At 35.9% G+C, this 12062-nt stretch overlaps 1 protein-coding gene across 3 annotated transcripts; it reads right to left on the bottom strand.

Annotated features, from left to right (window-relative positions):
- Positions 1-4024: 4024 nt before the first annotated feature.
- LOC107770793 (histidinol dehydrogenase, chloroplastic) lies at positions 4025-11769 on the bottom strand. Of its 3 annotated transcripts, none has more exons than XM_075235005.1 (15): positions 11583-11765; positions 11094-11212; positions 10756-10877; positions 10592-10644; positions 9516-9588; positions 9231-9332; positions 9018-9119; positions 8844-8915; positions 8705-8767; positions 8526-8567; positions 7293-7352; positions 7041-7151; positions 6636-6806; positions 6357-6447; positions 4025-4771 (listed from the first exon to the last, which is right to left on the bottom strand). In XM_075235005.1, the coding sequence occupies exons 2-15, from the start codon at positions 11203-11205 to the stop codon at positions 4488-4490; spliced, it is 1458 nt and encodes a 485-aa protein (XP_075091106.1). In that variant the 5' UTR covers positions 11206-11212; positions 11583-11765; the 3' UTR covers positions 4025-4487. The 3 variants fall into 3 exon arrangements, with proteins under 3 accessions (XP_075091106.1, XP_075091107.1, XP_075091108.1); XM_075235006.1 differs by having other exon boundaries at positions 11094-11205; positions 11583-11761; XM_075235007.1 differs by lacking the exon at positions 11094-11212 and having other exon boundaries at positions 11583-11769.
- Positions 11770-12062: the final 293 nt, after the last annotated feature.

Here is a 12062-nt window from a genome sequence, read left to right on the forward strand (position 1 = left end):
GGGTTGGCTTGTGGCTCTACTGGATGGGTCGGCTCTTTGTTGAGCCCAATCAATTAACATAATTATTTTTCAATATAATTAGCAAATATAAAGAATAACAAAATTAATACAGACTTTCTTAAACATTAATACATGAATTTTCAAGCTAAATCCTACAATACTGAAAAGAACAAAAGGAAATAGTTCAAATTCTCACCCGTACTAATAGACATTTCATGAATCAAACACCTTCTATTTTCTAGGCCTAAACAATATTACAACATATAAGCTTTGAATCATTAAACCATAAACTCTACATATTTTTTACTTCAAATTGAAACCCATGATGTAAACTTCACCCTCATATGTGTAAAGAAACGACGACAGTAGGCATATTCAATTCGAAACTTCATAGCTAACATTAATGCCTGACTAACAGTGGTTTTACAACAGGGTGAGTGAGCAATCAATAGCAACTAGTCCAATTAGTGAGTAATCATAGCTTAACTATTCAACTCAAACAAACAAATGTAATTAGCTACTCATCGAGAAACAAAGATGAAACATATTTCACATTCAAACAGCAGGAACATATAGAAGTAGACATGGTCAGGGAATCAATATATCAAGTTTTCATTTCTATACTCTAACAAAAGTTTGCATATGGAAATTTACATACCTATAAGCAAGAAATAGTCAGTAAATGGCCAAATAAAGGCTAAAAACCGGAGATTACGCTCATCAGACTCAGAAACCAGCAGCAAGTAAACAGAAAACCAACAATGAAATCCCAGAATGAACCTCGACCTCAGTTCAAAATTATCTTAAGAAGACCAAAGTTGATGAAGAAAATCAAAACTTCTAAAACCTATGTGAATGAGTGTATATCTATGAAAAATGTAGAATTCATGTGTGTTTTTGTTCTGGAAAAAAATGCAGAGAGATGTTGAGAGGAGAGTGAGCTAATGAAAATCGGTATTGTGATGTGTGTGTCCTGGTAAAAATGCAGGGGGGTCCCTTATATAGAATATGAGGGTATACTCTATGAGAGAATGAGAGAGGGCCTAGGAGAATTCTGCCAGCCTCCTAAAAATTAGGGAAATAACATCTTTTCTTAACAAAAATGGACAGATGTCCAACTTTTCAGATATTCTTCCTATTTTTCAGCATCTTTTCTAACATAATTTGGTACAGTTGTTCTTTTCATATATTCTTCTCTATTTACAGCCCCCTAAAAATCTGAATTTGATACTTTTTACCCAAATCTGACCTAATTTCTTTGTCTTATTGCACTTTAACCCCTCTCTAGAAGCTTCTTACTCAACTACTCAAGATTCCTAATTTTCTTACTTCTTTTAACACCCCTGGTATTTTAGTAACTACAAACAGCTATCACAAAAACTTAGATGGATTAAAAATCACAGCACAACAAACAATATTCAAACTTCAACCTATTTTAGATTATTAACTTAATTTAAACATGTAATTAACTAATCAAGTTCGCTTTAGCCTATTTAAACTGACTGTTATGCATCTAAAATATTGACCTAACACAGAATTAATAAATTTTAAATCCTAACTAATCTAGAACATGCTAAACATATGGGAAAAACACACTAATAATCAACTATTGATGCAACCTTAAACAGCTATCAATTGATAATTTAGCAAAGTCGACTAGGTATAATTGAAACTAAACTAAACATGTTGTTAATTGAACTAAGACTAATCTATAACATGTAATACAATTAATCAAAACACAAAATATCAATCAATTAGTCAATCAGGCAGTTAAGTAAAGAAGTGAAAAGAAGGATTACCAATAGAAAATAAAACTGCCCGAAAAAGAGATATTCAGCTAACAACCGACATCGCTACATGAGCATTAGCCCACACTCGAAGCGTAGCCAATGCTATACGCGACGATGTATGCCATACACCGGCAAAAGAAAGCAGCGTTATGGGGCTTTCATGGTGGTGGCCGCATTCTGGTGGTCTGGAATAGGCCCAATGCTGACTCCAATTGATAACTCTCAACGAGAGTATTCGATAGTATTGGTATGAACCTCAGGTAGGCCGGAATTTGGGAAAACTCGAAATCGTGGTGGATTTAGGTTTTTGTGACTTCTTAGATCTAAAACCTACGGAGTTGTAGGGATTTCTGAAGGAAATGGTTTGGGGATTAGGAATGAGGAGGAGAAGGGGATTGTAGGGTAACGATTTGGGGTCGTTTAGCGACTGCCCGCCGCTGTAGGGCAATTTTCGGCGGCGGCTCTGAGAGAGAGTGAGAGATGAGAGATGAGGGGGGAAATAAAACTGGTCTTTAAGGTTTTGGGGGTTATTTCGGACAGTTTTATGGGATGGAAAAAACAGTTCCGGTCCGTTAGATCTAGCTTGATGAATGGCTGGGATTGGTTTGGAGTTAAACAGGGTCGTTTAGGTTATGGGGGAACCGGACCGGGTAATGAGAGTGGACTGGAGCGGATTTTTTGTGAATTTTGGGCCTCACCATGAACTGGACCATATGAAATTCAAAGACCCAAACAAACCTACCTCTTTTTGACTTTGTTTTTCTTTGCTTTTAAGTTCTAACCAAGTTAATTAAAATTCTAAATTAAATCCTAACCTAAATCTAATTTGCAAATTTAAACCTACTTACCTATTTTTTAACAATTAACTAATTTAAATAACTAATAACACATGTAATGTTACTAATGTATTTTTGTTGTGATTTTCATGTATTAATTCTACAACTAATAAGTAATTAATTCCTAAAAATGCAATTAAAACCTAAAATGATATAGAATGAAGATTTGAAAATTTTATGGTTTTTCTATGATTTTAAAATATTAAATATGCACAAAAATGCAACTAAATGCAAACAAACAAATAAAGAGCAATTCCTAGAAATTCTACAAAAGATCAAAAATAACTAGAAAACTATTTTTTGTGAATTTTGTAGGACTATTCTTGTAGGGCAAAAAGTACGTGCTCACAACTATTACATCAAGGGTGGACAAATTTGGGGTGCAGTAGCTAAACAAGCTTCATGGATAGTGCAAAAAATTGTAAAGATGCAAAGTTATATCCAGCTAACTGGGATCGTGGAAGAGGACTTAAAAAGCATGACAACCTTCTCAATCAAGAAGATGTATCTAATGATGAGAGGTGACTTTCCAAAAGTACAGTGGAGGAAAATGGTTTGCAACAACTATGGATCTCCCAAATGGTCTTTATCTTCAGAGACTAGCAGCTCATGGGAGATTGCCCACAAAAGATAGATTGATGAACTGGGGAATTGTTGACAATCAAGTATGTCCATTATGTGCTTCCCAGACAGAAAGTATATCCCACATGTTTTTCCAATGAGAAGTTTCTACACATGTATGGAATAGTTTGCTGCGATGGTAACAAATTGCGAGAAAAAATATGAGTTGGCCAGAAGAACTGAAGTGGGCAGAAATTCACGCCAATGGAAGAAGTCCGGGTGCTGAACTCTATAGAATGACCTTGGCAACACGTGTATACCATCTATGGATTGAAAGAAATCAAAGGGTCTTTCAGGCTAAGCATACTGGCCACAGGAACATTGTTAGAAGAATCGTCCAAGAAGTATTCTACCGAGGATCGCAAAGGAGCAGACTAATTAAGGAACTCGATAAGCTGAATTTTTATCCTTAATAGCTTTGTCTGTGGAGAGTAATTAGGGAAGATTGGTTGTTATAGTTGCAAGGAGTGACATGTATTCTTTTTTTTGTTGTTGGGGAGAGAACTCATCCATAGACTTTCCTTGTTATTTGTACTTACTGCCTTTGGTAATAAAATCTTTTATTTACCAATAAAAAAAATGTTGCTTAACTAATTGTTGGATCGTAGAAACCGATTTATTTGAAAGGGTGAAGTAAGATACCTTCTTTTTTTGAATCTAAACATGCAAAAGTTTATGATTCAATTTCAACAGAATGCATGACTTGAATGTTTCATCTTTTTCTTTTAATTCAATTGAATAATGAGTATAAGGCACTAAAATCAAATAACATTAAAATTCAAGCAACTACAAGATAGGAATTAAATGATATTAGAGATTTTAGCTCTTCGTTATCTGTAGCCAAAAGAGCAACCTTTTGTCACCACGATAATTACATCTAATCCAAAATATTACAAGTTTGCTGCATTACAACTTTTATTACGAAAACATGGCAAAAGCCCAATTAAGATACAGCTCTCAAATCTAGTACTGCCTTGATTTGATGAAAAAATCTTTTCAGATATCTGGTTTAAATTTGTTCCAACAAATACAGCAGATGAACTCGTTCATCCATTGGTACTCATTACCGTTACTTCTTTTTCTTCCGAGTGTGCTTCCAGTTCAACATTTTAAGGATAAAAATCACAGTGCAGGAAATATAGAGCTCCGCAACAAACTATAAACTACCTTAGATTTGCATGACGAGTGAATTGCTCAATATTTATTCTTTTACGAATAAAAATGGGATCCACATATGGTATCATCTTGAGTTTGATATTTGCCTCGCTTCTATGTCCTGTAGTCTGAGGGTTACAGCCCTCTTGTGGGCATCCAAACCCTCAACTTCGGCCATTTTCTCTACATAGGGGCCAAGATTCCTCAGCCCTTCTTCTGTTAAAGACTGCACAGTAATGTATTTCAAGAAAGAGTCTAAAGAGACCCCACCATACATCCGTGCATACCCGTAAGTTGGCAGAACATGGTTAGTTCCACTTGCATAATCTCCTACACTCTCAGGTGTCCACTGTCCCATAAATACAGAACCTGCAAGTATTCAGTGTCGATTATTTATAAGTTAGATTGCCAAAGGGAGACATGATTGATTAGAAAGTTGCTATTGATGGTAAAATATGAACCTCCAACCTAACTTTCCTGGTACCCATGTGAACACAGAAGACATCAGAAATAACACATGAACATACATATTTTTGAGCTGTATACTAAAGAGCCCAAGTCGTTACAAACATTATACAGCTTCCACAAGTCGGACAAACAACTTTGACAAAGAAGTTCTGGAAAAAGTAATTGTCACCACTGATCAACACAAGTAGTTGGTGCTTGGTAGTGTGTCAACGTCGTAAGGGGAACAAACAAAGTTACACAAATAGACACACACATAAACACGGATCGAAAGGCCAGTAATTCAACATTCATCATACCCTCTTCAAGCTTATGAAATTTCTCTTGATATTTTGAGATTGTTCTCCAGTTTTTACAACAATGAACATTCAGTTGATTTTATAGTAAATGAGTTTGCTTAAATTACTTGCTAAGTCTGTCACTTTTTTTTTTTTTTGAAATGGAAATCTGTCACTTTTAACCTGAGGAAGTAGCATCGTCCAATCTCTCAAGAGTTGCAATATAGATCTGTCTCTGTTCGAAAAACCAGGCTCACTCCATAAAATACAATTTCAGCTAACTGTAAGCCATATAAAAAAAGCCTTCTTTCTGATGTAGTTAGGTTATTAGTGTGTAGAAGTTGAGTACTGCAGGGAGTTTTCATTTTTTTGCCTTATCTACGATTTTGTAAATCAGATTTCTTTAAGCCCAGAAGTAAAAAAAATATGTCATGTCTATCATAAGAACCATATTACAAATGGAGACAGCAGTTCCAGCCACCATCAGTAGTGAATTTCTTTTAGAGCTTATCCGAGGAACCCAAGCGGACTGAAATAACCATGCCAAAGAAAAAAAAAAAGGCTAGTCAACTACGCCATGTAATAGAAATGACGGTGTATTCAACTCCCTACCGAGAAAGGAGATGGCATAGATCACTAGTGAAGAAACTTGTCCGCCTTGCCAATGGCTAGCCAACCTGACCCTTCTACTTGACATCTTGCAGAGCTAAATCATAGAATTTGAAGGAATAAAAGGGAAAAAACTATCAACCTTATACAGTCAAGTGCTGAGATAATAACATTACGTGTTCAATACACGCACACCCTTAAACCACAAAAATTAGGCATAGAGATTAAAGACGTCAATAGACAAAAAAAATACCACAAGACTAATGTATTAACCAGCTGGATGGTGAAGACAAGGAAAAAATAGAAAATGAAACAGAAATCTCTAGTAAAATGCTGTTAAACTGTATGGAGAAGCTGTGTTATATGGAGAATCACAAAGGGCAGGACAGAAAACTCACTAAAAGGAATATAAAGATAAGAAGAATAAAGATGAAGATATTACCCACTGTATATCACACATTAACATTGCTAAAATAGAGAGAAGCTTGAGGAAAATATTTCATGGATACATCACAATCGGCGACCCCAATAGCCAAAACAAACTAACAGAAGAGTAGATATGTCAAATGGAAAAGGTAAAACTTAGCAAACACTTAAAGTACCTGCATTCTCAATTAAACTTTCCCACTTCTCAGCTTCATTCACATTGATTATCAGATGCTCAGGTGCATACATGTTTGAGAAGGAAATTGCCTGAAAAAGATTGTGATTCAAGTCCACGAGATAAAGCCTATAGCTGGCAGAGAAATTTACAAGGAAATTGCATCCACATTGATGATAATTCAATTTTTTTAAACATGTTTCAGGCAGAATTATATAATGACAGCAAGCACACATTCAACTGTATCCAAATTACTGCCAGCCAAGATCGACAAACATACCTCAAGCATATCTCGTGCTAACACAGTGAAGCTGTGGCTAAGTGCCTGAAGTGCAAATTCGCCCCTTGGAAGGGCTTGGCACTGCTTCCTAATTTCCTCTTGAATAGCATTTAGATCAACACCATCTCCAGCAATAACCAGTACGACTTGGCTATCTGGCCCATGCTCTGCCTGAAAATTGCATTTGAGGTGATAAGCTTTTGCCATGAACAATAGGAATTATAGAAAGTTTCAGTTCAATCTGTGTTAACAATTAATCTCCTTCACTACGAAATCCATAAATCTTCTTATTTTGATATCAGAAGAGACATAAGCACTACTAATGTGAAATAAAAAGAGCACCAGATTCAGACACAGAATGTAGGGAGGAAAACATAATCAAGCAGTGCGAAGTGGAGCTAATACCTGTGAAAGTAAATCTGCTGCCACATGAACAGGACTGGAATGCTTGTCAGCTATAACAAGGACTTCTGAAGGCCCAGCTGGCATGTCGATTGAAACCATAGCTTCGCTGTTCTGTTGAGAGAGAGTACTATTGAGCAAAAGACAACTGGAGGTGAGGAGAATAGCCTTTTGGCAGCGTATTTGTTTCAAGTGAAATTTATTTACAATGCTGATATCCCTAACCTAAGATTGCCTCTTACTTGAAACCAATACCTGCAGAATCATTTTTGCAGCGGTGACATACTGGTTCCCAGGCCCATATATCTTCTCAACCTGGCATAGATGGTAATGTACATAATGCTTCCCCTTTATATATTGTCAAAATAAGAAAAGGAGAGTTCGACTGTAAAATGCATGCCATGTTTAGGAAAACAGAAATCCAAAGGCCAATATGAAAGGAAATCCACTTCATTAAGATATCTACAAGTTAACCACAGGCTTCAAGGACACCCAGGGTAGTAGCCTTACAGATGTACAGAACAGATACAATGTGTCTGCTAAAACATGCCATAATTACTTTCCTTTTGTAAGAAAAATAACCAATGTAACAATAAGGATCAACTTTCACTGTACACAGGGGAATCTTCCTTGATATATATTCTGATTAGTGATTGCAATCATAATAAAAATATAAATTTTCGGCCAAGAATCACAAAACTTTTATTAAAAAAAAGAAACAAGAAACTAAGTCCATGTTATCTTGTCTTCCTCGTCGTTTTCTACTATGTATTGAAATATGTTTTCTATAGAAAATCTTTGACGTCTTCCTATTCACAGTTCTATTTGGCCCTCCTAACCGAGAGATCTCCAGTGAGTTATCTAACCCAACTCCAATAGGGCTCACAGGTTTGAAAATAAGGGAAGTATAAACTCATCCCTACACCCTGCTTCTACCGAAATACCAGACTTCAGTCAACAGAATGGTTCGAACTCGTGACGTGCACCTAACCCACACTTCATAATTGTGTACCAAAGGCCTGAAGCGAGATTGGTTCCTTTAGTAATAACAATTCAGCGCATGCCTATTTAATCAAAGCTCGTGCTTCGATTACCGTTCCTGCCTAGACATCAATGTCCCTACTTCAAGCAATAGCAAAGACATCGTGTTTTAAAGGAAATATGAACTGATGAAAAGGATGCATAGATTCTTTTCCATCAACCCCTGTCCAATTATTAAAGTTATACTTTTTGCATGAATAAAACAACTATGGCCGAATCCTAAACTAATTAGGATCATCTATATGAAGGTTCACTATTCGTGTGTCATTGCAAGAATACTCTAGAAATATTACATGCACGTCTACTCCAGGATTAATTGCCTGAAAGTACTCATGTTAATAACATTTATTCTGTGTTGCGTGCATAAGCTCAGCAAAGCAATAGAAGTATACTAGTGCTTGTATGATACAATATGCCAGGCTTCAATTTTTAAGGTGAAAATTGTACCTTTGGGCAGGATTCAGTGCCCCAGGCCATAGCAGAAATTGCCTGTGGATTTTAAAAAGGTTACAGTAAATGGACCTTAAAAAGTTTAAGTTCGGAAAAAGAAGTAAGAAATTAAGTAAATGTGTCAAATGCAACGTCCACTCATGAACACAAGACCAATGAAGCATATCATCTTATACCTGAGCACCTCCAGCTTTAAGGATGTGGGTCACACCTGCTTTCTTGGCACAATAAAGCACTTCCTACAAGAAATGCGTCCAAATAAATGGCCATTGATACTTAAACTTATACCAACAAAGTAAGATGGTAAACAAATACCTTGCAAATGCTGCCATCCCGAGAAGGTGGAGTTGCAAGCACAACAGTTTTACACCCAGCAATTTGTGCTGGCTGGCCAAAAGGAAAAACGATGATTTTGTACTCAGGGAATTAGCATTGGAAGGAATGATTAGTGAGAGCAAGAAATTAACATGGAAAATTGAATCACCATACAACTGAAAGCATCAGTGCTGTAGAAGGTAAAACAGCAGTTCCACCAGGAACATAAAGCCCTACAGAGGCAATGCTCCTAGCCACACGTTTACATCTGACACCCTGGCAAAGTAGGAAATATGAAAGTTAAATGAAGAAGTAAGAGTGCCAACACAATGCTGCTATACAAGCCCACACAACTGAGATCAATCCTATACAATATCCACAACCTACATGCATGTTCTCCACAACTTTCTCAACAGGCTTTTGAGCAGCATGAAAGGCATATATGTTGTTATATGCCACATCAAATGCTTCTCGAACAGCTGAATCAAGCTGAGTCAAAGGAAGAATTAGTCAGATTGGAAATAAGAAAAACTGAAGTCAATTTTCTTTCAAGAAACAAATTAAAGAAAAAGGAATAGGGAAGGGGACAAAAAATCCTAAACACAATTCAAACTACTCTTTTTAATCCCCATCGATCGCATCAATAAGAAAATTATGTATCTAAATACATACCTCAGGATCTGGAAGCTCATTGACATCTTCAACTATCCTATCCAGTACAACTTTGTCGAACCGTGACGTGTAACTGCCCAGGAAGTTATAGATATCACATCAAAGTAACATCAAGACAAAAAGATAGGTTAACTTTTCTACAGTGGTATCTTTTACTTTCGAATGGAACTATTAACTCTTAAAGAATGATAAGTGATGGATAAGGAACAATAAAGCTGAAGATTTTCGTAGGTTCTATAACTATTTAATCTAAACTTAGGGATATTATGACGGTTTGAAAGTTTGAACTTAGTTTGACCAGCAAACTAAAAAAATGGCAACTAAAGTTGATAAGAATCAATTACAGAAAGAGTAAAAACAAGCTGCAAAAGCACAGTAGCAACCTTCATCTTTGGTCGAAACTGAAATTATTAGCTTTAATTAATGAACGTATATTTTAAAAGTTGAAACACCAGGAAGTAGTTTGAAATGTTGGTCCAGGGTTTCCTAAGGGAACTAAAAAGGGAGAGAGGGAGAGGGAGAGAGAGAGAGAGAGAGAGAGAGTATTGATAATAGGCAATATAGAATCATTAAGTTTTGATATTTTATGTTTAGGCTTATAGTTGCAAAGACACAAAGGTCACTAAGTTGGATCTGCTAAATGGAACCTTGTCGCTTCTGTTCGCTTTTCGCTTTTAAGAGCAGTGGACCAGAGATTGAAATTTAAGCTCATCTTTATGTCAATTATTTAGATCATTTTGGTCCATCCAACAGGAATGAGGACACGCAACATAATTAACTACAACATAATAGAGATGTCCTTTACATCATTCATTAATATTATACAAATTGTTTATAGTTTGACAGTGCAGCACCTCCAGGTGGAGCATTTCTTTGGTATTTGCTGTGGATCAATAACACATGTTCGGCATTCTTTTTTTTTCCTCTCCTTAAACCATTAAAGGTAAACACGTGTTTTGCATTCTTATGGAAATTGAACCTGAAATTAAGGGGATTTTCACATAACAGATACAGGATAATATTTGTTGATGAAACAAACACAGTCACTAAGGGATAAATATAAAACAAGCACTAACTCTTTAACTGCAGCATCACCTCTATTACGAACATCATCAACAATGGGTTGAACCTGATACAATTAATTCAACATTCACAATAAGTCTACTAAATTGAACTGTAAATAAATAAGTAATTTGAAGGAAAAAATACAAAATCGGTTCAAGAAGCATTGTTAACTCACTGTGTTGAAAATGGAGAAGAAATCAATGCGTGGACGAGCTTTGAGGCTGTCAACCTCAGAAGTTGAAAGCTCTGATAACCTGTAGGACTTCATTGAGCACCTAATTGACTTACGAAATAACCCTGTCAATAACGATCAAAAACAACATGACACATTAATCCAACAGTAAAATCTCTATAAAGACACATTTAATTTAAAGTATAGCACTTTGTGATGGTTTTCACCAATAAGAACAACTACGAGCAATTGACAACAAAAAAATCATGTGTGAAATGCTACATAACAATTTCTTTAGTCTATTAACTTACTGCAAAAGAAGGAACTGCTGAAAGTAATACCTGCAGGCAGATAAGAACATTTCCGATATAATACAGTATTGCGTGTAGGAATGGCCCGAAGATTACTAGCCAAGCTACAGGACCTATTCAATGATAGAATTCTGCAGTCCATCTATATTCTGACAACAAACCAAAATTAGACTCTTCTCTCTAATAAATCAGTAATCTTGGTACATTAAAAGGTTATATCTTTTGTTAGACATTGTATTAAAATAAATTCAATATTAGAGTCTAGCTCTAATAAACAATAATATATGTAGAATATTATCTTCTAATAGAGACAACGTGGTTACATTCACTCAAGTGCCCGTCTGGATAAAGCAGGTCGAATTTAATAAAATTTAGAATCCCCTTATAACACATGCTAAAATTCAACCTTTTTCGGGCGCTTATTCTCTTCTTTTTGGGTGAAGAGAAATGCTTAACAAAACTTCTAAGATAAAACTTGAAGAGGAAAAAAGAAAGAAAAAGTATGATTTTATAACATACAAATAAAAGACGTCGCCGGAGAAATAGATGGAGCGGAGCAGAGTCGCCGGTAGCGGCGGAGTGAGTGGACTTCGATACGAATTAAAATGGAAGAGGTCGGAGCTATATGTGGAGCTTGTACAAGGCGCTTGAAATGTTGCACTGTGAAATTAGGGGTCGGCTGATTAGTCAACAAGTTTACTTCTCGCAATTCATCCACTTAATTAGCTTTATTATTTAATTAACCCATTGTAAGTTTTCCTATTTTCATTTTAGTCCTTAGGCCCTTACTCGCCTCTTTGAGCTACAATATGTATTGAGCTTCACCCATTTCATAGACTTATGAATGAAAATCTTGTCTTTATTTTACTTTAGCTTCTTAGCTTAGCATGGCAGGTCTAAAGAAGGATAGGGGTTAAGTATGGGGTGCGGTGATTAGGCAGGACATGTCTTTGTTTCAGCTTACCGAAAATATCACCCTCGATAAGAAAGCATGGAGGA

Source organism: Nicotiana tabacum, chromosome 17, assembly GCF_000715075.1.
Source record: "Nicotiana tabacum cultivar K326 chromosome 17, ASM71507v2, whole genome shotgun sequence".
NCBI lineage: Eukaryota > Viridiplantae > Streptophyta > Magnoliopsida > Solanales > Solanaceae > Nicotiana > Nicotiana tabacum.